The 25,703-nt window shown below is 42.8% G+C and overlaps 2 protein-coding genes across 3 annotated transcripts; one reads left to right on the top strand and one right to left on the bottom strand.

The window, feature by feature from the left end:
* Nucleotides 1-416: 416 nt before the first annotated feature.
* On the bottom strand, nucleotides 417-8,430 carry LOC141019570 (CCN family member 1). The gene is made up of 5 exons (XM_073494527.1): nucleotides 8,314-8,430; nucleotides 6,338-6,551; nucleotides 5,214-5,654; nucleotides 4,540-4,718; nucleotides 417-3,000 (listed from the first exon to the last, which is right to left on the bottom strand). The coding sequence occupies exons 1-5, from the start codon at nucleotides 8,362-8,364 to the stop codon at nucleotides 2,695-2,697; spliced, it is 1,191 nt and encodes a 396-aa protein (XP_073350628.1). The 5' UTR covers nucleotides 8,365-8,430; the 3' UTR covers nucleotides 417-2,694.
* Nucleotides 8,431-20,474: 12,044 nt separating this feature from the next.
* On the top strand, nucleotides 20,475-25,441 carry txn2 (thioredoxin 2). 2 transcript variants are annotated; one of them, XM_073494171.1, is made up of 4 exons: nucleotides 20,475-20,559; nucleotides 21,839-22,116; nucleotides 24,237-24,360; nucleotides 24,554-25,441. In XM_073494171.1, exons 2-4 carry the CDS (start codon nucleotides 21,839-21,841, stop codon nucleotides 24,668-24,670), a joined length of 519 nt encoding a protein of 172 aa, XP_073350272.1. In that variant the 5' UTR covers nucleotides 20,475-20,559; the 3' UTR covers nucleotides 24,671-25,441. The 2 variants fall into 2 exon arrangements, with proteins under 2 accessions (XP_073350272.1, XP_073350271.1); XM_073494170.1 differs by lacking the exon at nucleotides 20,475-20,559 and having other exon boundaries at nucleotides 21,824-22,116; nucleotides 24,554-24,759.
* Nucleotides 25,442-25,703: the final 262 nt, after the last annotated feature.

Genomic DNA, 25,703 nt, shown 5'->3' with positions numbered 1-25,703 from the left:
ACATGCCTGTTTTGTACAGACCCAAAAATCATGTAATCAAATGTTTGAAATACAAAAATTACTATTTTCAATAAAATAGTGAGTCAGGAATTACATTAAGTCAAAATATCCTATATCCTGCTATATCATAGAAGATGAATCTTGATTAGGTTGACATTTCCTGTAGTTCCACCATCAGGTCAAATTTTTAGTTATCGTCCATTACTCAAGTTAATGACCCCCTTATGTACTTTTTGTTAGGTGCTAATTAGCAAATGTTAGCATACTAACTTGCTGTTATTGTAATTGATCTTGGTATTTGGCTCAAAGTAGTGCCCCCAAAGCTGTCGTTGAGAATAATTTGATGATCAACATGGGTAATTTTATTCACACGATGAAGACTAATTATCATTTTGCTAAATGCTGAACACAAAGTGTAGGAGTGAAAATGTCTTTATTGAAAAATGCAAAATGATGAACCCATTCCAATTCTAACATCAAACATGTGTTAGGCAGCCACTTTCCAAGATAAGTAGTTGTGAGGAACATTGAAAATTTACTGTTCACCTCTTTGTGAAGTTTTTTAAATGTGTAATTCTAAAAAGCATGACTATCTTTACAGATGGTAATAATGTACACTAGCAGGCACATAATCATCATGCTTCCAAATTTGCACTCAATGCTCGTAGAGGATCTGAACCCTGCTAAACTATACATGGACTACTTCAGTATAACTCGGAAAAGGATGGCCCTTATACAGCAGATAGAACTACATAGAAGGTAACGATGCATCTGTACATAGCTGCTCTATAGTGTCCTTTAACAAAACTAGACATACATTACCAAAACCACAGCATCTACATAGGCAAATAGTAATGGCAACATGAAGAACAATTACCAAACACAATTTGTTTTAACCACCAATTTAAAACCCCATCGGCTTAGAGGCAGCAGTCTCTCCACTAAGAAAGTGTACTGATGTAGAAGATGTAGAAAATGTAAATATCTTCCAGTTTCACAGAAAGCCGAAATCATGTCTAAGCCGCCATTACCTTATGGCACAAGAGAAAACAAATCTTTGAAATGATAAAATGGTGCTTCAAATAATTTAGAATCACCTGTTTTAAATGTGTATTCAGCAAAGTTATAAAAATCTGTTTAAACTGACCTTTTAAATTACCTTTGCATGAGATAAAAGGTCATAAATCAAGGCTGGTGTAAGGTGCGTGAACTTTAACCCAAGTCCAAGTCAAATAAGATGCTTGGGTCCTTGAGTCAGTCAAAGATTTTGGCCACGAATACGGTAGAAGAATACAGAATTTCTCTCCCTCAAAATGTCCTTTAAAAATAGGTTTTTATTGTCCTCTGCACGGTCGTCAAGCTCTTCTCTGCCCCTGACAGTGCTGTTGACTGACAGCAGCGCTCACAAACAGACACCACTAAGACACGAAGAAGTATGAGTTATTGTTTCGTTTCAGTGAGCTGGCATGCTGCTCGATTACAGGCCAGATCGGGCACCAGAGCGGTTCCACCCGCCACACACAAATTACATGTTTACCTCAGCACCCGCAGTTTTCAAATTGTATTTTTATAGCAAACGAGAGTGGCTGATTTTCTCTCACTGCCCGTCAGAGTCAGGATTGTAATTTGCACGGAATTAGGTGGTCGACTTCTTGGCGCCAGAATCCCAGGCTTGTTCTTCTGGTGCTTGCTAAATGTCTCAGTTTCTTGTGGAGGCAAGGCAGGGGATGAGTCCAGCTGTGTAAACAACCTTTGACATATTCCCTGCTAATGCGCACAAAGCCTCAACCCATCAGGCTCAACTCTTGTCTTTTTCCAGTACATAACTCCTCTTCTCCTGCAGCCTTCATCATCCATCATTAGATATGGCTTTCTGACTGCCGTGACCTCCGATGCGACCCAGGGGTCGAGCTCCTGATCTGTGGGAGTCCTCCTCTCCCTGTCATGGCTGACAGCTCTCAGCTGTTTTGTCCCTCTCAGATCCCTGTTCAGCCACGGCAATGCTCCAAACATAGCAGCACCGCCTTCCCTGGTGGCAGGCCACTGTGTCATCATGTCTGTCTCAACAATAAATACCAGTGAATAAATACCATAAAAAGACACAAGCCACACTCCTGTAAGAGCATCTGAGATGCTCCTCCATCTTCTTCAGAGTCTTTGCTGTCAGGTCTTCATTTGGTTTATCAATACTAAGTTATTGGAGTGTACAGACATATGATTCCAGCTGGTTTCATATTTTGCTCCAATGCAACGTTGGACCAGCTTTCTATTGTCTAGTCAGACCTGTTGATGTGAATCCACACCATCAACAAAGGCAACACCAGCGTCCCCGACAAAAGTCTCAGAGTTCAGGGGACGTTCGGTGCATGGCAGCAACATGGCGGCTGGTCACATCCATGTTAAAAATTTTGTCACAGTCTGTTGAAGTCTGGCCAGGCCAGAAACAACTTTTTACTACACTAAAGCAGGGGCTGGTCACTTCGCTCTTTCAAAGTTGGAGATTGGCCCATCTGATTAATTCTTTTTCTCCCCATTCCTCCCCAAATAATCTTCCAGAAGAGATGTTGTTGATGTGTGCACCTCGCTTGCGTCTACTCATAGATACACTAAGGACAGCTATTCTATAATGGGGATCACTATGGGGGAGTTAATGTCTTTTTTTGTGAGGGAATGTAGGTTGGGGGGATGGTACCACTAGTCGATGAACTTGTGTGTGTCTCCATAGAGCCATCGCTGTGGAGGCATGGCGGCCTCGTTGAGATGGTTGCACTCGTCGCTGCACTTGCAGGACTGGATGAACATCACAGACCTGTTGAAGCGTTCGCCGTCAGGGCAGGAAAAGGTCACGCTGGCGGTGCGTGTGCGACGGGGTGAGCAGCAACGACCATCCCTACACACACCGCAGTAGTTAGGCCTGTACAGGCGAGTGCTCCTGCAGCCGGCGTAGGACAGGCGGTGCGGCTCAGGGGCCTTATGGGTACGAGAGCACTTCCTTCCTTTCTGTGGAGGGAGAAAGAAGAAAGAAACAGTGAATTTAATATGACTCTACAGCCATGCTAGCAGCTCTGGATCAAAGTTGTGGATCAACTGAGTAACCACCATCACCATCCCAAGGGCCTCTATGATAGCAAGCCCACATTTTCTTTGGTTCAGCTGCAATGCTACACACTACAGAAATGTAGAGCAAACTTAACACTGATATCCAGTGAAAGCTTTGTAGGATCACATTGCCATTTGCCTGGAATCAGAACTGCCATACCGCTCAGCAAAATAAAATAAGTCATACACAAGCTCTGAGACACGAATATCAGAGCTAATCCAGTTAAGTACATAGACAGGGAAAAACAAAATAAAGGTCAGAACAACAGATGAGTGCCAGAGAGAGGAGCATGCCAACAATAGTCAAGGATTGACACTGATACACATTAACACCCACAGCAGCTCTACAAACATTGGGAGAGCGCAGAGAAACAGGTGCATAACAAGCCATCAGCCTCCTGAGTGGCTCACAGCGGGAGGCAGAATGTTTCTGATGAAATATGGAGAGCAATAGAGTGGGCGAACAGAGTGCTCTTTAAATCACAAAGCAAAGAGACAATGAGTGCAGCTGAGTGTCGCAGGTCCAGTGTGGGAGGGAGATGCAAACCCAAACCCACAGACAAACAAGGGAGAGTTTTTCCTTTGTCAAGTCTCTGAAAAGTTTTATGTAAAACTATTATTTGCTGTGTAAGTTGTACACTTTAACTTTCAAGACCTTTTATATGCACAAGAACCTATAAAACCCTAGAGGAAAGGAAAAAAAAGAAAAAGCATAATAGGCCTCCTTTAAATGGAAATTTGGGAACGTGGTGACAAAGTAAAGTGAAGTCTTTTTCTGACGTCATATGTAATTGTGATAAAAGTATTGTATGTGCCGCTCTACTTCTCTGCTCTGAGCAGTTGCCAGACAGTCAACGGAGACTCCAGGAAGTCACTGCTGCCAGCCAAGAAACTGTCTGGTCCATAAACACACTGGTACAATGTCACAGACAAGATATAACAAGTTAATTAATGAGCTTTAGAGTTGATGCTAGGCAGATTTTATTACCTTCAGACAGTGCCAGCCTAGCTGTTTCCCCTTGTTTCCAGTCTTTGTGCTGACATTAGTTTCATATTTGTCCTTTTATTTGACTCTCTGTGACCTCCAAAATGTTGAACTACTGGTTTAAGCTTTAAATCACCTTAATTCACAGTGGGACAACCGTCAACTGAGCATGAAGAAGCGTGAACGTGGTCTAAATCAACTCTGGCGTCATCCTGCGAGGGATGTTCCCCACACAGCAACAGAACCATGAATAGACAGAATTTACCAGAAAGGGCTCCAGGAACAGAGAGATTCAGGGGCGGGGGCTGTAAACATGCCATGATATTAATACCAATCTGGGCCCTTGAAAGCAATCCTTTCCTGAATCTATTTAGCATGGTAGCTGGACTGCATGGTTGAAGGACTGTAATGTATCCCCTTATGAGAATCTTAAAAGCACCAAAGACATTCCTCACCTTGACAGGGATAGACATGGAGCTACAGGGCCGAATGTTGCACAGGCGCGTCTCCTTGATCAGCTTACACCGGGCATTGTCATTGGTAACACGAGAGGAGACGCCCATCCCACAGGTCCGAGAACACTGGGACCAGGAAGTAGTCTGAACCACGCACTGATCTCCCACCTGCCTCCAGGCTAGGAGAGATCAAAGAGAGGTGGTGTGAGGGACAACGACAATGCACGATGCAAAATATGGAGGGTCAGAGAAAGAGAAGCGAGATCAGCAAAAGTGAAGTTTGGGGGGAAAAGGGCCAGTGGGAGAGAGAGGGCGAAGGAAAGGACCAGAGATGCAAAGCACACTAGCCTCATTCACTGAACAGGCAACACTGACGCATAGAGAGGGTGATTACAGAGAGGGGAAAGCTGGGTGACAGAGGTATGTGCTGTGTGAGAGCAGTGTGTGTGTGTGAGCACACAGAGAGAGAGCACCTCTGGTGTGCAAGGAGCCAGTGGAAAACAAGCCTCACATAAATGCTGACACACACACGCAGATGCAGAGGGAAAAGGCTCACAGTGAGGCCGTTTGTGCGTCAGGAGGCTAAAATGGCTAAAACATAAACATGATGCTTTACTGCGTAGAGGAAACAGACGGCACTCTGAGCGAGGCGACACTGCGGCACCCTCTCTTACCCGCCAGGTGCTTGTTTCCACGCGGCTTGTCCCACTTGCGCCCCACATCCACCAGCTCGTTGCCAAGGGTGTCCTTCTCCTTCTTGGGTTTGTAGGGGTACAGCTTCCGGTACGGTTTCGGATAAGGCTTCGGGTAAGGGTAGGATGGGTAGGGAATGAAGGGGTAAGGCGGGTAAGCTGGAGGTTGGGGTCTGCGGTGCACTGGGGGCACGACGGTGCTTCCCTTGTGGCAGTCAATGCTGAGGCAGCACTGGCCTGGCACCTTGACCAGCTGTGGAGCAGGACAGGAAGGGGACGCCAGGGGTACGTGGCTGGGGCAGAGGGGGACGCAGCCCACCGCTCCATCGATGCAGGTGCACTGGTGCTTGCAACCAGCGCGGAAATTCTCGCCGTTTTGATAGATCCGCCCGTTGTATTCGCAGGAGCGGCCCTCTGCCTTCGCTGAGGGGAAGGAAGCAGACAGACAGGTTGAGGAACAAAACCATAGAGTTCAGATATCAAATATTCTTGACCTGAAGAGAGTGACAGGAGGAAAGGACAAACAGGAAGTGGCTCTTATGTAAGCCTATCTTTGATATGCATGGAAGGTAGACAAGAAGAGTGAGGGAGAGAAACACTATCTCCAGATATATGAAGCAAGCTCTATTCTTAGACCTGAGAGGAATTTTTGACTTGTTTACAATGTCCTTCCCCTTTGCTCCCTCAGAGGGACTCCCCACAGAACACCCCGGATACCCCCCTTTATATAGAAACACCCCCAAATAAACACACATATAAAAATACCACTGTGTGTGTGTGTGTGCGTTTCATGGGGCTGTTTGTGTACACACTGAACTACTTATATAAATCCCAGAGTTGGCCAGGTTTCAGTCACAGCTCATGAAGGTGCTCTGTTTTTGAAACGTGGCACGGGCTTCAAACCTGAAGCCCCTATCAAAGAGAGACTCCAGCCGCTTGGCTCGGAAGCCAGAATCCCCACCCTGAAGTTACACATTCCCTTGCTCAACCCCAACCTCTGCCCAATCTAAACCCAAAAACTCCTCCTGCATCTGACCCTCCAACCCTCCAGCCCTACCCCTCCTCTCTCTCAGCCTCCCCACCACCACCTCCTCTGTGATACGTACCCCTGCAGATGCCATGGGTACGGCCCACATCATTGCCATAGTTGCACTCCAGGCCTTTATGGTGGTCACAGGGCCGTCCTTCGTGGCAATCCTGGTTGAGCTGAGCCGCACACACCTTGCAGCATCCGCAGCCGTCTGGGACTGAGCTCACTCCTGGGGGACAGGATGGAGGCCCGGCCGGACAGTCACACACCACCGGACAGCCAGCACTGACCTACAGTGACGGACATAGAGTACACTTTAGTTGGCCTGAATATTAGCAAAACAACTTCATACAGTACAGTTTCCATGCAAGGCACACTGAGCCCACCAGGACAATAGTGTGACTCATGTTACACAGATCACAGAAATTCCTCAAAGTGTGTGAGGCTTAAACATTAGCTGAATACCCAGCACTGTCCCAGGCCCCACAGGGATATCTGTAACCCTCTGTCGCCTTCCGCTTGGCATTCGCCAGGCAAGCGGGGATGAAAGGTACGCTCCCTGACCCAAACCCCCCCACCCCCACCTCCCACCTCCCACTCACCTTCCTGCTCCTACATCTTTTGTTCCCCACACACCAGAGCCAATCCAACAACTCCCAGCAGGCACTGAGATCACAGAGAGCTGCCCATCTGACTGTCCACAGTCAGATCATCTTAAGGGATCCCTTCCTGACTCTGTCACTGTCTAAACCCAGGCCAGGTCCTGGTGTTTCACTTTCACCGGTCCAAGTCACTCTTGTGGGTCTCAGAAAGTTGGACATTACACAATGCAGTGACAATAGCCTTAAATTTTTAGCATTATCACTCGTACTTGAAACATCCCCCAAATACAAGTCCCTTAATATTCCTGTAGGTATTTATAGCGTGCAGTGGGTTCATATTGACCTTAAGTGTATTTTTGTCATCATTTGTATAACTGTTGGATAATATTACTGTAGGGTAATTTTGGACCTACACAGATATAGAAGCGAAGGCACATATAATTTGTAAAAGGGTGAAGAAACCTTTTAAACACTTAAAAATACCCCAATCAAACAAAAGTACAGAAGCCCAAAAATATTTTTCCTTAGTTTTCCAGTGATAATGATGACAACTTTATTTGTTTTCTCAAAGTTATTTGTGTCATTATCATGGAATAACAAGTGTTTTCAAGAGACAATGGGTTCCTTTTCTAATTTTGTTATCTCGAGATAAAGTAATGATTAAAATATTATTAACCAATGGCCGTTAAGGGCTTCTATACACGCGTTTGCTCCATGTTTCATCGGCGTATTCTGACTGAAATGTCTCTAAACTGTGGATATATTTGTAGAAGTAGTGGTGAAATAAGGACTATACTCAGGTACAAATTTGAGCTGTTTGGCTCAAGTATTTCAATTTCATGCTACTTCATTACATTTCAGAGGAAAATATTCTTCGTCATTTATTAAACGGCTCTTATGACAATGTAATGTAAACTAACCAACTGTATATGACAAAGGGACGAATTGGCTCCCATTTGACCAGCAACAAAAGTAAAATGCTACTTACACATTAATGCATCAGTGATCCAATAATAAACTACAGTGTAACACACATACATACACACACTGTGCACTCTCATCCTTAACCAGCCTGATACTAATTTTGCTTAGGACCCCCTGACGCATCCCTCATGGACTTATGGTGGTCCCCGAACCACATGTAGGAAGCCAGAAAATATTACTACAAATTCTCCAAACATTATCAAAAACATTGAGTCATGTTGTGGGGCGTAAGCGTATAGTTTCGACATTATGATCCACGTGTGTGGAGATGAATAGTGGGTAAGATTTCACCAGACCATTACTTTGTCATGTAATACAGCAGGGACATGGATGGTAGATTAGGCTGTAAATGTAACCAGACGACTGCAGCTCAAATCCGCTCGAGCCGTTGTTACAGTAGAGTACAGGCACGTGAGTGTTATATTCCTCAGTGTTTACATGGAGCAGTGACAGAGAGCAGACTTACCAAGCCGACTGTCAACACTTGCAAGACAGCACATAATAGCAGAATCCCCATGCTGTCAGCTGATTCACATCAAAGAGGAGAAAAGGTTTTTAAAAATATATAAAAAATTAAAAATAAATCCTCCACCGGCTTAGAAACAATAGCTTTTGTCCACAGAGGTTAAATCCGACATGCGCACTGCTCCTCAAATGTCTCCCATCACTTGTAAATTTTCATCGATCAAAGTTTGAGCCTTGTTTTTATATCAGCCCCGTGCTTTTTATGGCAGCCACGCCCACCCCGGACCTCCTTCAACCAATTAGGAGGCAGGCGCGCGGCCAAGGTATCCCTACAGGGAGGGGAGGAGGGCGGGGCTTGGAGCTCCAACACGGAGAGCTGAGGTTTGGAGGCGGGGGCGTGGCCAAGCATGAATGCAGTCATTCATAAAAATTCAGAATTACTACATTCCAAAGAGGACCTGGCTTCTGGGTGTTTATTTATTTATGTTCGAGCGAAAATAATATTTTTGATGCTTTAAAGTTCTTTTCACACGCATACCTCTGTCCGGCTGCTGCTTTGTGAAAAGTAAAATAAATATACTCAGCTGCTAGTCTGTGCTACATTAATACTGGGGGCAGCCATGGAAAACAGCGAGGAATTTCCTTCCCCCACTTTATAAAAATACTTTTAGACAAGAGCTGGACAGATAAAGTGCATGTACAAGGAGAGCAGAGTGTTCCTTGGAGCGGGGTACAGCTACATGATTGAGTGATAGTGATGTTGAAAATGATTATGATAATCTCCCGTGCAATTCATCACTCTCTTTTCCTCCCTCCGTATCCTGTCTTTAGCCCCTACATCCCTTTTACCTACTCAGAGGTTCCCAGGCCTGCACACACACACACACACACACACACATGCACAAACAGCTACCCATGCAAACAGACAAGAATTCAGTTCAATTGGTTTAAGGTTTTCATTGAGCGGAGGTGAGGACCGCCTGGATAATCTTCCTGTCACTCCTGCAGACACGCACACAGGAAACCAGCCATCTGCTCTACCTGAGCTGGTGGCTAATGTACACACTGATACTCTATGTGAGAGGCTTAAATACATATTCCACATTTATGGGCCCTCAAACACACCAACGTTGCATCAAAGTGTTCACCAGTGGCACAGGCAGCCGCAGTGGGCTGCTTGCTGAGATTCAGTGAGAGGGATTGTGGGTGGCTAAATTGTTGTTTTCCCTTGCAGGTTCCCTAAAATGTATCATTAGGCAGAGGGATGTCTGCAGTCATTTGTGTCAGCGGGGAAGATATCAACCCTCCCTCATCCTCTATAAACCACCCCTGCACTTAGCCAAATGGTCACTTATAGAGAGGTGTATTTAGTAATGTTGTGCTGCACACACTTGCATACACCTCTTGCAGGCATACTCACATTTGCATAACATCAGCTCACTCCAATAGCACTCAAAAGCACAAAAGCACGTACAGCTCCATTTTGTGCCCTTCATGTGGTATCATTACTAAGCATGTGAAAAATGAACACATAAAGTCACTCTAGAGCTCTCCACACTTTTCTGAAAGTCTTTCTAAAAACCTCAAGGACTCGTCTAAACACCTTGATGAAAAAATATTCTGTCTGTTGCACAATGGAACCGATTTTTTTTAACCTCATATTCATTGCTTTTTCAAACAAATTTAATCTTGTACAACAAGACTAATGTCATGCCAGCAGCTCTGTGAGGCTGTCACAGCAGTGCTTTGAGCTAAATGCTAACTCTAACATGCTAACATGCCCATAATGTTTAGTTAGCAGGTACAATGTTTATCATGCACAATCATAGTTACGCATTTGTTAGCATGATAACATTTGCTTATTAGAACTTATTTTGCACTTATATGGTGCCAGAATAGCCAAAAAAATGTGTTTCCAATAGGGAAAATTAACGCAAACACCCCTTCAAGGCGGAAAAACAACTTTGACAGTCAGCCAAAATGTTTGGTACACCACTTTCCGACTTTGCTGTCATATTCGCAGAAACATAGCAGACAAGAGTAAATGTTTGGTTGATGGTGAGATTTTTTTCATTACATCTCTCACAGCATATCATTTTTTTGCTCTTTATTAGAGGGGGGAATTCTTTTTCACAGCACTGTACCTGTCAGACAGACACTACATATAACAGACAGTATGCATACAACAACGCACCGTAAAAACACACAGTACCGAACAGTAATTACAAGCCACACTAGGGTCAGTTCAGCGAGGCCTTTTAATATAGTATAACGTTGTAACTAAGCGGCAAACTCGGGGCTAGGAAATGAAGCCATTGCGAAAGTACCAACAACTGCATTTCCTTGAATAGCCACTCCAGGCTATTGACAAGTGAGTCAATCCCCATTAGAGTTCATGTTAAAATGCTCAACATTACACCATAAATACAACCTGTTTAAATACAGTTTACAGCCTGGTACAAGAAATGGTCTTAGTCTCTAATTTATCCCTTCATGACCACTGAGAGATGAATATTTATACAACTCACTTGTTTAAATTATATGAAGGCTTCAAGTTACGGATAATTAGGCGCGTGGGCTCTTTGAGTGAGAGCTAGTTGCAAGCTGCCTGCTTGGCTTCACTCAACTTTATCTCTCTGCCATATTTGTGGTGTTGCTGCCTTCTGGAGAATGTTTAATGCAGATATTAGAGAAAATAATATGGCTTTCTGTGCAGTTAATTGGACTAAAAGACCGGAGCAGAGGGACAGACAGCCAGTAGAATCTATGTTGGGCTTCAAAGTGATTAAAGGTGCACTATGCTGTTTGGGGAAGAAATTTCCATTGACTGAATTTTATGCCCAAACAAACCAAATAAACAAACTCTCTTTGTTTTCATGACTTAATAAAACAAATAAGCAAACTGACCTTAAAGGACAACACAATTTCATACTGTTATATTTTGTTTACATGTGGCAGACCCTGCCACCTTTCTAGTTTCAAACAGTGTTCTGGGACCTTATTTTCATCTGAGAACAGCTTGTTTATTCAGTTATGGAAAAAATAAATATTTACCTTATAAATGTTGTAAATACAAAAATACAAACATTTTGAGTTTGAATTTCTTCTTTAAAACTACATAGTGCCCCTTTAATTCTATCAAATGGTTGTTGAGAAATTTAATTCAAACCACAAATGTGAACCTGATGGTTGATTGTCCCAGACGTAAAATCAGTGGCATACATCCTCTGGGAACCTTGAATGTCTGTACCAAATTGCATAGCAATCTATTTAATAGTTATTGAGATATTTCGGAGTGGACCAAAATGGTGGACCAGCTACTTAGATAGGACATACAGTCACAACCTGAAACTGGTTTAAACATTTTCTTTTTTTTGTGCAATAGACTAAATATATTTTATCCAGATGATCAGAACCTTCAGAATAAGTCTTGTTATAAACGACCACTTGGATTTTTTTAAAGCTTGCATGGTGTGTATTCAGAAAAACAGCTGCTGTGACTTTTAACGGTGATACTTGAAGCACAACCTGTGGCCAACACACCCTCATACGTACAGTACAATGCATACAGAATGTTCTCACACACACAGAGGCCTACACAGAGAGCAAAATTATGTATTCACCAAACTTCCATCCTCTTCCCACACAATCCGTCTCTCTCTGTCAGAGCGCGGAGGTGATGTAACAGGGCCGTGTAAACAAACCCAACACGAAGAGAGAAAATGAAGAAAAAAACGCTGGATTCTCTGAAGCTTGTGTGTGTGTGTGTTTGCACACACTCGTACAGGAGGAGAAATATGTTGTTGTTGTATTCATATTTCAGTTCCATTGACTCATCAAAGAATGTGTCTCCTCCACTTTGGTCCTGGTGGCTTCCATCCCAGACATAATAAACAAACATGCAGAGTTTCCAACACACCAAAGTAGAGGCATTCATTAGCTCTTGGGGATACGAGACACTGCTACTGGGAAGTTGCCCCACACCGTGACCTTTACATTCTGAGCTGACAGCGAACGTCAGCTCGTAATGGTTAAAGTGACACAAGTCTGCTTTAAGAGTTCACTGGAAAACCTCCCTGTCACTACTATTAAAAAGTCAAAGGAATGGTCGGAGGAGGGAGAGGGTGATGGGGGAAAAAAGGCGAGCAGCGGCAGGTGAGAAACAGATCAAACCTTCGAAAAACAAGTCAGTGGAAATAAAAGACAGACAGTCAGACTGGGGGTGAGGGTGGGAGAGAGGGAGAGGTGTGAGGCACATGCACGGAGCCATGGAAATATTAGAAAGTAGATAGAACAGGATAGTAGAGTGAGGTCAGTGGAACAAAAGCAGCTCTGATTCTTTGCCCTGAGCTTTGTGTGTGTGTGTGTGTGTGTGTGTGTGTGTGTGTGTGTGTGTGTGTGTGTGTGTGTGTGTGTGTGTGTGTGTGAAAGAGTGTGTTTGTACATGAGGAGGAATGGAGGTGGAGAGGAGAGGCAGAGGGAGACAGGTGTGGAGTGTTTGTTTAGGAGAGCCCCTGCCACACCTGCTGCGACACTCCTCTCACTCTTCATACAGCACGGCCTACAAACACACACATTAATACGGGTGTACACGGGTACACACAGGCTGTACGTGAGGCACTTTTCCTTCCAGGATTGAAGATCTTTATCATTAGACTGAGTTCTCGTCGTGTCAGGAAACTAAAGCTGCATATGGAATTCCAGCAAGTCATTATTAAAATGTCTTTAGCTGCAAAGCTGCATTATGTCAAAGCCTGAAGCTCCCTCCTCTGTCCACTCTAGATAATATCACTCCAGACGACTCTTTTTATATAAACACTTTGTACTGTATCAAAGTGGGAAGTGGCTCGCAAAAAAAGAGGGAAGTTATTATCATTTTTCATAGTCTGACTTGTTTGGAAGAGCATCAGATGGTTTCCTGTCTGTATTTTCATTGACTGTTGAATAACAACAAAAATGCCAAAATAACAATCTTTAAAAAAAAATCTATTTCATTTCAGACTTGCTTTTTTGATATATTGTGTAATATGTTGCATAAATAGTTACCTAAAGTGAACAGCTTTGTTTTGCGGCATGACTCGTAAAGAAGTTCTGTCTTACTATCAAGATTTTATTATTTTGTGGGTGGTGCACATTACAAGCTCCATTTGAGGTCCAGTGTGAAGGATTTTTGGGGGATTTAGGGGCAGAAATGAAATATAATATTTATAATTATGTTTTCATTAATATATAATCACTTGAAACTAAGATTTGTTGTGTTTTTGTGACCTAAGAATGAGTGGGAGCAGGTCCTCCTCTACAGAGGCTGCCATGCTGCCTCAACATGTTTCTACACTGCCTATAGACTGGGCCTTTGGCGTTTGAAGCAGCTGAGAAGGAGAGGGCGAGGCGAGGGGTGTTCAGTTGGTTGCAATCTGCAATTTCACCACTAGATGCCACAAAACTCTGCAACTTGTACAGACAAGTTGAATTATCTTAACTTTTATGTGTATTCAAAAGCCACTAGAAAAATGTGACGCAACAGAGGAGTGCACACCAGGAGCACGGCATCATAGGAACACAATGGTTTTGACGGCAGAGCGTCTCGGTGTGATGAGCCTCTAAAAAAAGGTTCTCAGCAAATGTTAGCATGCAAATATGCTAAAGTAAGTTTGAGAACAACTGTGCTTAACATGAGCATGTTAGCGAGCTGGTGTTAGACACGGTGGTGCCTCCCAGCCCAGTTTTATTTTTCACCCTAATTTTGCTGTTTTTTGTGTACTTTTACCACTGTTGTTGTCATCATCATGGATTTTATTCACTTTTTCTCTATTTGTCTTATTGTTCTCCATGCTTGTGTCTTGTGTCTGAAAATGGCGATCAACTATGTTACATAAAAAGCACAATCAAATTTTTTTCTGAATTTTCTGTGTATGTTCACGTGTGTTTTTGCAGCATGGACAGACACGAGCTGATTGAAAGAAAAAAAAGAAAGACGCAGACTGCACAGCCTGTTCCAAAACAGAAGGGAACGGGGAAAGAAAAACAAGCAAAGGGAGAGGTTAGGAGAGTGCCAGTAAGAAAGGATGAGAAGAGGAGGGGGGACAAGGAATTTAAGTCCCAAAGTTATTTTTAAACCAAGAACAGGAACTCTACTGTTGACTTCCCAAACACTGAAACATAGATCGGTATATGAGTCGAGCTGGGGAAAGGAGACGGGGAGGGAACACACACTCGTACAGCTGCCAGGTGTGTCATCCACATCCAAACACATTCCATATTACAGGCTCACAAATTCGAACTCTCATCAGGACGTGAGGCTGCGTGCTCATCGTAACGTACACACATTACACAGCCCTGTGTTTTAAGATCCTCACATCCTCAATCCATTAAGGACACGTGTGACAGGCTTTCATCTGAACTTCTATTTGTACAATTCCGGTTGTCCCCATATATATATATACAGTGTATATATGTGCTGCATTTGGCTTGTGTGACTATAATCAGGACGTGGTGTACATAAAGAACTGACGGTCAGAACACCCGAATTACAGGCCAGTGGTGAGCGCAGACAGAAAGAGAGGAGTCATTTAAAAAAAGATGGCGACAAAGGGGGACATGTGAGGAGAGTAAAAAATCATGGAGGATACAGTTTCACACTAATTGAAGTAAATACAAGGTCATCTACTGTAATCATCCACTTGGCACAATCTGCTCAACAGGCTCTATGCTGTGTGCTTTTCCACCAGTTATGCCACCAATCTGTTATTATCAAATAAAGACGTCTGGATTTACGGGGAGCGAGCCGGGACAAAACTCACGCACAAAGGCGGGAGGGGGTGGTGGTGTTCTGTGTACGCAAAGAGCACACGCCCAGCCATTCATGCGAGCTTTGTCAGTGTGCTGTTATGAAACCTCAGCCTCATCAATGGCTGTTGTATTCACAACTCGTGCAGCCGGGATGGGAGTGGATATAAACAGCCTCAAGAGGAGGTCGGTCAGGTGCAGGGTTTACAGCGATCCCAGGAAGTCGTTATCTGTCAGGAGACACGCAGTACAGTCTGCTCTGCGTCACAGAGTATCATTTCCTCCTGACCTTTGGCCTGGGTCAGCCCCTTCTGTGATGAGGGAGGTCAGCCTTAGCACGCACTCCAGGCCCTGGCGCTCCTGATGGGGTCAAAGGAAACTGGGTCACCTGTACCTGTTTGTCAGTGTATATATGCATCTTACTGATGCTGCCCACCCCATCAACCACCCAAGGCAAGGTCACACCCTCCCCTCTGGACCTCCCCCCCCTTCCTTCTGCGTCTTCGCCCTCCCCTCACCTCCAAGGTGTCACAGAGAGCACCCTTGTTCTAGCCCTCGCCTCCTTTCCACCGGGACCTCTCAAAAATCCCAGATATCCCTGCAATTTCCGGTGCAATGTTTATTTGGCGGAAAGAGGGCTGGGGGGCGAGCAACGATGAAAAAAGAGCCTCACTCACAAACAGTTTGGGCTGCGTTTGAGGGTAAACATGTGCAGGAGGGGTACGTGAGGCGAGCGGTAAGAAAGACTGAGGCTCGTGTGTTCTGGTCCTGACACACAGATCCCACCTCAGCAGGGACACAGAGTACGGCTCTGTTCAGGCCCCAACCGCCACAGTCTAATAAACATCCACCCCGCCACCTCCTGTCTGTTCCATGGACAGCGCCCTCTGATGGAGAGCTGAGGACATGACACAGAAAAACAACAGACCAGACACACTGAGCCTGAAGTAAACATCTGTCTCAACTCTGTAACAACTTCAGTTGTTTCATGCACCATAGTCAATAAACAGGATGGATGCATTACCATAAACATTTCTACAAAAGTGGTTCCTAACCTTTGTCGACTGTTTCCCACAGTACCCCACCCCTTTGTCCACACCACCCATCACGTTCTGAATGTGTTCATTTAAACTGATTTTTAAACTGAATACTATTAAACAGTTAGTCATTTTAAAGTGGCTACTGTTACACTTATGTTTCCATACAGATGAACTGTCACTGTTGAGGTTTGTTTGGTTACGTTTGCATAAGAAGCTAATGCTAGGCCTAGGCCTGCTAGCCCAGCTAACACAACTTGGCAGAATGGGATGTTTTAACCATATAGCCTACCTTTAGCTAACTTTTTAAAACTGTTTATGTTCAGTTATCTCAGCCATTTAATCATACATTTTAGCCTTTTCACAAATATATCCATTAGCTACTTTTAAGATAGCTACTTCAAACATTTATTAATTACTTTTAGCTATATACTTTTACCATTTATCTGTTACTTTTAGCTATCTAAATGTTTAGCATTAAAGTTTTGTTTTTTTATTTATTTGTTATTTGTGACTTTTAGCTGTCTAACTGAACTAATTATTCATTACTTTTAGTCTTTCCAAAAGGTATCCATCAAAGTTAGGCTACTTTTAAGCAGGCTAACTATTTCTGTTAGCTTTCTATTTTAACCATTTATGTGTTACTTTTAGCGACTAAAAATATGTATCCATTAATTTGTGATATCTAGCCTATTGCAATTGTTTATCTGTTATTTGTACTTTTTATTTATTTATTTGAAGTGTTTAGTTATGAGGCTAGCCTACTTGTAGCTAATTGTTTCAACTGCTCTGCTCACTTGCCAACCATCTGTAACACCACAACATGTGATGTTCAGGTGTCACAGCAGACTAAATATGTCAATTTTGAATTTTAAATTAAATTATTGCTCCCTTTTATATTTTTGTGCTACTGTACAACCTTTCCTCGTACCCCCTGGCAACTGCAGAAGTTCACCTTGTGGTACATTCACCCCAGGCTGGGAATCACTGCTCTATAACATATTGCAAGGTGTTTATGTTATTTGTTCCCCTGTAGGTCTATGAAAAATGTTAGGAGAAAAAGACATGACATAATAATGCAAAGTGTTTGTGTTAGTGTGTCCACCTGTTGATTAATCTAATCAAAAAGAGATTAAGTGAATGTATAAGGGATCAATCAAGATGAAATTAAGAATAACATACAAAGATCCTTTATCCATAATGCTTTTAATATGCTCAAAGAAATCACTCAAGAGCCAGTGAGAACATCACAAGACATAAATCTGAAACTCTAATGTTAGCACACAGCCACAGTCTGTAGACCTGAGCAAGTCAGCGCTCTCCCTTCTTTGGCTGACCGACAGCATTAGACTTCCTTCTTGATGAGAACGGCCGCAGCAGCGGTATAGGTAGCGAAAGGGTTGGGGCGTCTGGGTAGGAGCAGGGTGAGGGTGGGGGGGAGTTTTCAGGGAGCAGGAGGGGCACATGTAGGAGGGAGTTCGACTGACGGATGGGAGGGAGGAAATGGGGCCGTCTGTCTCTCCTGTGGCTTGCCGCTGTCTCTTGCTCCCCCGTTACCCTCCTGCACCTGGATACAAACAGCCGCTGTTGGTTGTTTGTGGTGATGGAGTCCTTGTCACGGCTATCTGCAATACCCAGACTTTGTAACCACTCACAGAGCCTGGCATCCTCCTCTCTCTCAGTGTGTGATGGCACTACATATTTCTGTTTCCCTGTGCAGTCCACCTTATAGCTCCGCTTTCTCCTTTTCTGCTGCTTTTCTTTGATCGCTGCTGGATCCTCTGATGTCTGTAGTGGAGTCACCAGTCTGCCCTGTCTGCCTCTGTTTTTCCCACTGGACCGTGCAGATGGACAGATGTGAGAAAACAGCCGTCTGTCCTGCTGACCACATTGCACCTGAAGGCTTTCTTGCTCTGTAAACCGTGTGTCTGCAAACAAACCTGACCTAAACACAGCTCTCCTGTGCAGATCTGAGTCCACTCCCGGCTGAAGTTCATTCAACACTGTCATATCCTCTGAGAGTGCATCACTGCACCTCAGTGGGCACATAATTGTACGAGGATGGTTGTCAGTCTGTATATTCGTAAAAATGTGCGTATCTGAAACCTCAGTGGGGTGTGTGTTTGCCGGCAGCACAGCTCTGGACCTGCTGAATAAAGAGCGCAGTCGTCGGTGTGGGGGCAGGCTGGCAGACGACCCAGGCGGTCCGATGCCGCGAAACAGAGGAGGAGGTCGAAGACTGGATGTAGAGGGTCTCCCAATTCCAGCTTTACTCTCAATGCTTTTATGCATCCTGTTCAAAAGTGTTCAGATACTTCCTGTACGCACATCCACAACAGTCCAAAGTGAGGGTGATCAAAAAGACTGTGCACTGAATTAATCAAAGCAATCTGTTTCAGTGCTCCACCTCTATAAGAACTGCATATGGAGGTAGTTTAACATTAGCAGAGGTGTGATATCAGCCACACAAGAGCATGTTTGTGGTTGTCATGATGATGCCTCTCAGTAGATGTGACCACAAAAACATCCTCCATACGGCTTCATCATCTGGTCCTGATTTACCAGACTGCTTTAGTAATCCAGTCTCGAAAAAATGATCCCTGTCTGACAGCTCATCTGCAGTCCTCTATGTCCACTGTGTGATTCAGTCTTCTTTGAGTCTGACTTTTTGCACCGAGCCTTGGCTGACACCCATCTCCAGTCCAAACAACCCACCCACCTTTTCTCTCCCTTTCATCCTGTTGCCCTCCTGGACATGAAAGGTACGAGTCCATCAACGATTCCTTCTCAATAATTTATGAATTAAACCTGAGCAGAAAGCAGGTGATGTTACGCATTTACAAAAAAGAAAAAATCCACTCACCACTTATTATTTGTTTATTATGTACATTGTTTATAACACAAATGAAAATGTGAAAACCCTGAGTGCCTCTTCTGGTCATGTTATCACAGATAGTGGCAGACTGTCTTACAACAACATGTCTGTTGTCTAAATTTTACATTAAGTACTGTTATTTGCTTTCTTACCTAGATTCAGATGAGAAGATTGTTAGTCTACCACTTGCGTTAAAGCTGCTGTAAGCTAACTTCCTGTCTGTTTTGCATTTAGCAATCACCTCCCTCCTCTCTTACAACTGACCAAAAACTCTATAACAGTGATTACTGTTGGAATATAAAGCAATTTGATACTTATCTTAATTTTAAAAAAAAATCACTTACAGCAGCTTTAATGCCTGCGTTGGAGCGAGAGGCAGGAGACAATTAGCTTAGCGAGGCATAAAGCTAACCTTTCATCAAGATATTTATCACAATACATTAAATACCTGTAAAGATACAGCTTGAAGTTTTACATTACTTTCTGTAAAAGTATCATACAGACAACTTACAACGTGTTTTTTTATATAGGTTTAGATTTGTTTGTTGTACATGAAGCTACTGTCAGCAGCTGGCAAGGTTAGCTTAGCTTAGTGTAAAGACTGCTAACCTGGCTCTGTCCAAACATAATACCTACCAGCACCTCTTCAGCTCACTACATAACATAATGAATTCATTTGAAAATTGCATTGTAAAAACCACAAGTTTTGACTTTACAGGACTGTATGCCTCTGTACTATTTATTGCTCTATCTATCTCATTAGAAGGGTTCAAACAAAAGAAATATAACATGTTTTATAAAATTTGAGGTGCTTATAGGATGTTTTAAAGGGGATATGTTTCTAAGATATCTAGTGATGAGGATTACGAGCTAATTGGACTTGCATTTCTATAGCGCTTTTTCCAGTCTCCTGACCGCTCAAAGCGCTTTACAACACTTGTCACATTCACACACTGATGGCAGAGGCTTCCATGCAAGGTGCCAACTGCTCATCAGGAGCAATTTCAGGTTCGGTATCTTGCTCGAGGACACTTCGACATGCACCTGGGGGAGCCAGGGATATGAACCAGTAATCTTCTGATTACTAGACAACCTGCTCTACCTCCTGAGCTACTGGTATAATTTGTCATTTACTGTGTTTTATAAAATTCTTCATCTGTACAGTACTAACTCAATCTATCAGATAGATGTAGTGGAGTAAAGAAAAGTAGGCTACAAACATTTAACTCTAAATTATTGTGGAGCAGAAGAATAAACTACATAAAAACTGCATTTATACAGTAGTTGAATAAATGCAGTTAATTACTATTCACCCCTGACAACAAATACTACATAAATAATACATGTATTCCTTGTTTTCAAAGATGAATTTCTCCCTTGTGCATGGCTTTTAGTAAGCAGGCCACCGTGTGCTTCCCAGCCTGGCCAGGAGATGGCGCTACTCATGAGACGTCATAAAACCTCGTCGGTCTGTTTTCTATCTGCGGCACCAAAGCGGAAGCACTTCATTGGTGCGCGAGGCCAAGATCAACGCTAGCTAAACACCAAGGTAAACATGGACAATACTGTTTTAACTACTTTGTGCTTTGTGTGACATTTCGGGAATGTGATGCGAAACTGTCCGGTTTGAGGGTTTGTGTGTTTCACAACGAGAAAAGGCGACGGCGGGGAAGGTTAGGAGGAGGAGGAGGAGGACGAAGAGGGCAAAGTCATACGTAACGTAGGTTAATGGAGGAGACGAGCCGCCGGTAGATACGCAGCAAGCATAAGGAGCTGTGGTGATACCTCCGACCAAGTTTAGGTGTTATCAAGGACATGTTCATGAAGACAAATGTGACTGTTTTAAAGCGTGGTTGTTTTTTTAATCTTTGTTGCGTGAGTGTGTTATAACCGCAGAGCAACATGGCTGTGATAAGAGAGAAACAGTCTTAATGATGCTAACCTCGATTACATCAGCTCCTGAAGACTGTCAGCACGAAGGTTCAGCAGCTGCTGATTATGTTGTTTTGCTGCTAAAGTGTTTGAGGAGTCAACTAGCTAACTCACCAGTCACAGAAAGGTCCCCAAAATACAAAACTAACGCTTCAAAGTGCAAGTTAGCTGTTGGAGTGATGAGTAACGTTATTGTAACAGAAGCAGAAAAAAAAGTGTAACGTGTTAACTTAACTTTTTTCATCCAGCTCCAGTGGGTGAGCTACTGATCCAATTTAACGGTCCCCAGGGCTGCAAAACTATTTTAATTTCCAGGCAGTGATAGTGTCTCAGTCAGGGCTGCAACAAGAAGTGATTTAAAACAGTCTCAATTGTGTTTTAATGAAATTACCTAGTTATGCTGCAACCAGTGGATTTCTGGCATTTTTGCTGAAGAAATAACCCAAATCAAGCTATTATTAAAACTCTTTACTGCACAGTAATGTTCTGTCTAATCCTAGTCCTTGCATATAACTGGTGCCAACTGAATTCAGGCTCTTTATATTAAATCAGATGAGACCTGTTTTTCATAGATATGTTAGTTCTGGCTATGCTCACCCAATTCTGGCTACCATGACGTAACGTTCATGCAAGGATGTAGTTGAACCTTGGTTGTACTTCAGAAAAACACACATAAATCCTACAGGAAAACACAACCACCCAATGTACACCCTCCATATACAGAATAACTGTAAACATGCCCTCCTTACATAAGTGTCCTCTTTTGTGGTACAGTAAAAGCATTGAGCAGTCTCTCTGCTTTTACCTCAACTAGTGTCAAACTGACCTGAAATCACAATGAACTCTATTAATCCACCCTCTTCTTCTGTCCTTTTATTTTAATGTCTTTGACACAGATGGCTCACAGGCTGCTAGTACGCAGAATTTGGTCGCTCTCAGCGAAAGATATCCGCTGCCTCCCAACATCCACTGTCGCCACAGCGTCCTCTTCATTTTCCACCTCCCTGCAGTCCGCCACACCTCGGGTCTCCTTCCTTTCTCCCTCGCGCACTCTGCCTCGCTCCCTTCCCCTCACCTCCCGCCGGGAAGTTTCCTTCAATGTTCAGGACCACGAGGACTTCACGGAGCGGGTCATCAACAGCGAGCTGCCTGTACTAATTGATTTCCATGCACAGTGAGTACCCCAGGGAGACCATCAAATGTAATGTGGGATTCGATTATTTTTTGTGTTTCTAAAATTTATTTTAAAAAATATGATCAAATTAAGAATTCAAGCACAACAAGCAATATATTATTTTGCATTTTACTTGAATTACTCAAGCAGTTAATCACAAATAACAATTAGAATCTACACATTTCCTATTGATTGAATAACGGGGTGACTGATTAACTGATGGCAGTGCTACAATCCTGTAGATGAGGTAAAGAAGCAGTTAAAGAGACAGCTAATGAAGAATGTGCAAATAGCAACATAAAAACCCATGTAGATGGTCTTTAGGTTGGATTTCAAAGATGACAAATTGAAGCGTGAATGTTAATAATTGCTAAGTTTAAAATCATTCTTTGAGTTAGCTCGAGAATCTGTCTTCCATCATGGATCTTTTCTAATCTCAGAAAAAATTTCATGCTGCTCATCTCTCTCGGCTGTTATATACTTTTTTTATTTAATTATGTATCTGTATTAAAAATGTTATGTGACTTTTGTTTGGAGGTTTATGTGCTGACCTTGGAAAAGACCTCATTTAACAGCTGTCCTGTCTCTTTAAATGGCTGTAAGTGTTGCACGTGTGTGTCTTGCTGTTAAAAATAAATACACATGTACAAGACTGGCCGTGGGGATTCCTCTCACAAGTCATGTGAGGTTGCACAACAGCTACTGAAAGACAGGCACTGTAAATACTGTGTCTTATAGAGAGGTCTTCATCTCCCAAGATTTTCAATTATACGACACAAATTCTGTTTAAGATGCATTCTGACGTGAGTGTGTGTAAACTGCAGTACATCTCATCTGGATCTAGAGAGTTGGGATCCATGCCACATGCGTCCCATTACAAACGGTCAGGTAGATGAAGTGCATCAAATAAAAAACCAACGACATTAATGGTTTTAATTTAATCTGGTCACCATTACTTCCTATCTAGTGTTAGCTCAAAGGTCTCTGAGAAATTAGTGAGAAAGTTACAATTTAAAGTTAACAAAGAACAGTTACAATTTCAGTCACACAACCTGTTGTACAGGTCCTGTTTCAGTTTTAGACTGTAGTATTTCAAAATTGAACCAAAAGGTTGAATAAGTAGCTAATTGCTCTGTGCATTAAGCCAACTTTAACCTTTCTAATTTGTTTTATTTTTTGTTGAGCCTTTTTTTATACAAGATGTTTTGACATTTCATAGCAAGATAGAGGAATTGTATTTACCAAACAGGCCATCCTCACACACTCCAACGTCATTTTGATGAGACGACAATTACTCATGATACACATTATGTGAAGAGACAATGTAGTAACTGTTTAAATAAACACCTGATGACTATTGCTATAATCTGTCATCATTATGATATCATCAGTGAATGAGACTGGTACAAATAACCAATAGACGATTCAATTTAGTTTATTACTGGAAGAACAAAAAGATAAATAAAGTGATTTTAAAAAATGCTCTAAATAAACTCTATATTTAGTTTAGGAGACAGTACAGGTACAGCAAGTCTGTCATGTTCAGGCTCAGGATGGTGTTTAGCTGAGTACAAGGAATGTTTGGGTTGCTTTTTCTTGAATGAGCCAAGATGCATTTGGAAAGCAAGAAAAGAAGAAGAAGAAGAAAAAAGTTAAGCCTTTAGGCTGATGAAGAAAAAGTAGAAAAGGATTTGTTTTTATGATTAATTCATGATCCAGATTAAACACTGTAATTCCTGTTCTCACAGATAGCTGGCCAAATCTCCAGCATTACAGTCATGCTGTAGACTAACTCCTCCAAAACACAATAAAGGGATTAGAACATTCTCAGGACGAAGCATAATTAGCTGAGTGGAAAGCACCTCTGGAATTGTGCATGCTGGCTCACTGTCATGGCAGACTGGGACCTTTGAATCAAACAAACTCATCATTAATTTTATTAGTAACACCTGTTCCATTATTCTGCTTTATTAAAGATTAATTGAATTGCGACAGGCATTCGAACTGATTTGCGCCGTGTTTTAAAATCTTCAGGAGCAGATGTTCACATACTTCTCATAATTGGGTACTTCTGTCGTTTAAAGAACACATTGACGTTGGTTGTGTTTGTGTCTTTTTAGTTGGTGTGGTCCCTGTAAGATCCTCGGGCCAAGGTTGGAGAAGGCTGTTGCAAAACAGAAAGGCCGTGTTGCCATGGCAAAAGTTGACATTGACGATCACACAGACCTGGCTATTGAATATGGGGTGAGACACACTGCATTTGATTTGCCATTTTAACTTTGAGTTTTGTTGTTTGTATATAATGCAGTTTTAAAAATTTTGATAGAACTTTGCTCAAGTGGCATAATTTGCAGTGACAGATCTTGATGTATTGCATGTTGTTAAGTCATGATATTATCAGTCTTGTCTTACAAGTTGCAACTTGGTCTCTCTCCAGGTGTCTGCCGTTCCGACAGTAATCGCCATGCGAGGAGGTGACGTCGTCGACCATTTTGTGGGGATCAAAGATGATGATGAGCTGGACTCATTTGTCAGCAAAATCATTGGACAATAAACCAGCTGTCCCCGCCCTACTGTTCACCACCATTACGGTGCTGTTTTCTATGATTCTGGCACGGTAGGCAGCCCTTAGCCGCCACAGCCTGTTTAGCAACAGCTAACCGACAAATGAAACCATGCCACAATTCCAGCTGGCAAACTCAACTGCTCACACCCATCCCAAGACACACCACTTCAGCTTTGCATTATTGCATCTGTCTCTCTGTCTCCCGCTGTTTCTTTTGTCTAGTGATGGGTGTGTGCCTCCATTAACCATTTTAGTTTATGCTGAGCTCCATTTGGCAGAAGTTCAATTTCTCTTTTATAACGTGACGGCTCCATGACTGAGCCGGTGTGTAACAGTTTGCTGTAAACGTCTGTAGAATGGAAAATACACCGCTGTACTGCACTTATACTGTATAACATGAGGGATGAACATTTTTAGCTTTAGTGCTGAAGAGGATTTAACTTTAAACCTGACAATACTGAATGAGGTTTGTGACAGTGTTACCTGTAGTTCCTGCTTCTGTCCACATGATGGTGGCATTTCTTTAACAGCGCAAAGCCACTCATGGTCATTTTACACCATTATGCCTAATAATGTGAGAAAGGAAGATGTGTGTGTGTGTGTTTCTGTCTGTTCGTGGTGTGTCTGGTTCCTGACTGTGAAACTCAAGTCAAGTGGGAATTGCAAAATTGAGTTTGATTTAGTTTATTACTGAAATGAACTCTATGTACCGGAAACATGACCAAGTGAAGTAATAAAGGAGTCTAAAGATGTTCTGGATATGAATTGTGTTTTTGCCTGTGGTTAAAAAGAAGACAACAGTCCTAGCTTTATCACCCCTAATGACACTGATGTAATACTTAAGTTATGTACTTTCCCTGGGTTTGTGGTTTGACTGCACTGGAAGGATGCAGATATGAGCTGCTGGTGGGACTTGAAGGGGAGGAGAAGGGAGTTTTAAGTCCACAAAGTGAAGTTTCTCTAACCAGGGAAATAAATGGGAGGTTTTCACAGTGTAAAGACATTGTGAAAATGATAAACT

The sequence above is a fragment of the Pagrus major genome, chromosome 23, assembly GCF_040436345.1.
Source record: "Pagrus major chromosome 23, Pma_NU_1.0".
In the NCBI taxonomy this organism is placed as follows: domain Eukaryota; kingdom Metazoa; phylum Chordata; class Actinopteri; order Spariformes; family Sparidae; genus Pagrus; species Pagrus major.
Note: the sequence above shows the minus strand (reverse complement) of the source record. Positions and strands in the feature narration are given on the sequence as shown.

Bases quoted from the DNA above. Each gene is read 5' to 3' on its own strand.
- LOC141019570 (XM_073494527.1), bottom strand. From the start codon at position 8,364: ATGGGGATTCTGCTATTATGTGCTGTCTTGCAAGTGTTGACAGTCGGC. The intron at 6,552-8,313 runs GTAAGTCTGCTC...CCGTCACTGTAG, and splicing joins AAGTGTTGACAGTCGGCTTG to GTCAGTGCTGGCTGTCCGGT. The intron at 5,655-6,337 runs GTACGTATCACA...CCTTCCCCTCAG, and splicing joins TACCCATGGCATCTGCAGGG to CGAAGGCAGAGGGCCGCTCC.
- txn2 (XM_073494170.1), top strand. From the start codon at position 21,824: ATGTCTTTGACACAGATGGCTCACAGGCTGCTAGTACGCAGAATTTGG. The intron at 22,117-24,236 runs GTGAGTACCCCA...GTGTCTTTTTAG, and splicing joins CTAATTGATTTCCATGCACA to TTGGTGTGGTCCCTGTAAGA. The intron at 24,361-24,553 runs GTGAGACACACT...GTCTCTCTCCAG, and splicing joins ACCTGGCTATTGAATATGGG to GTGTCTGCCGTTCCGACAGT.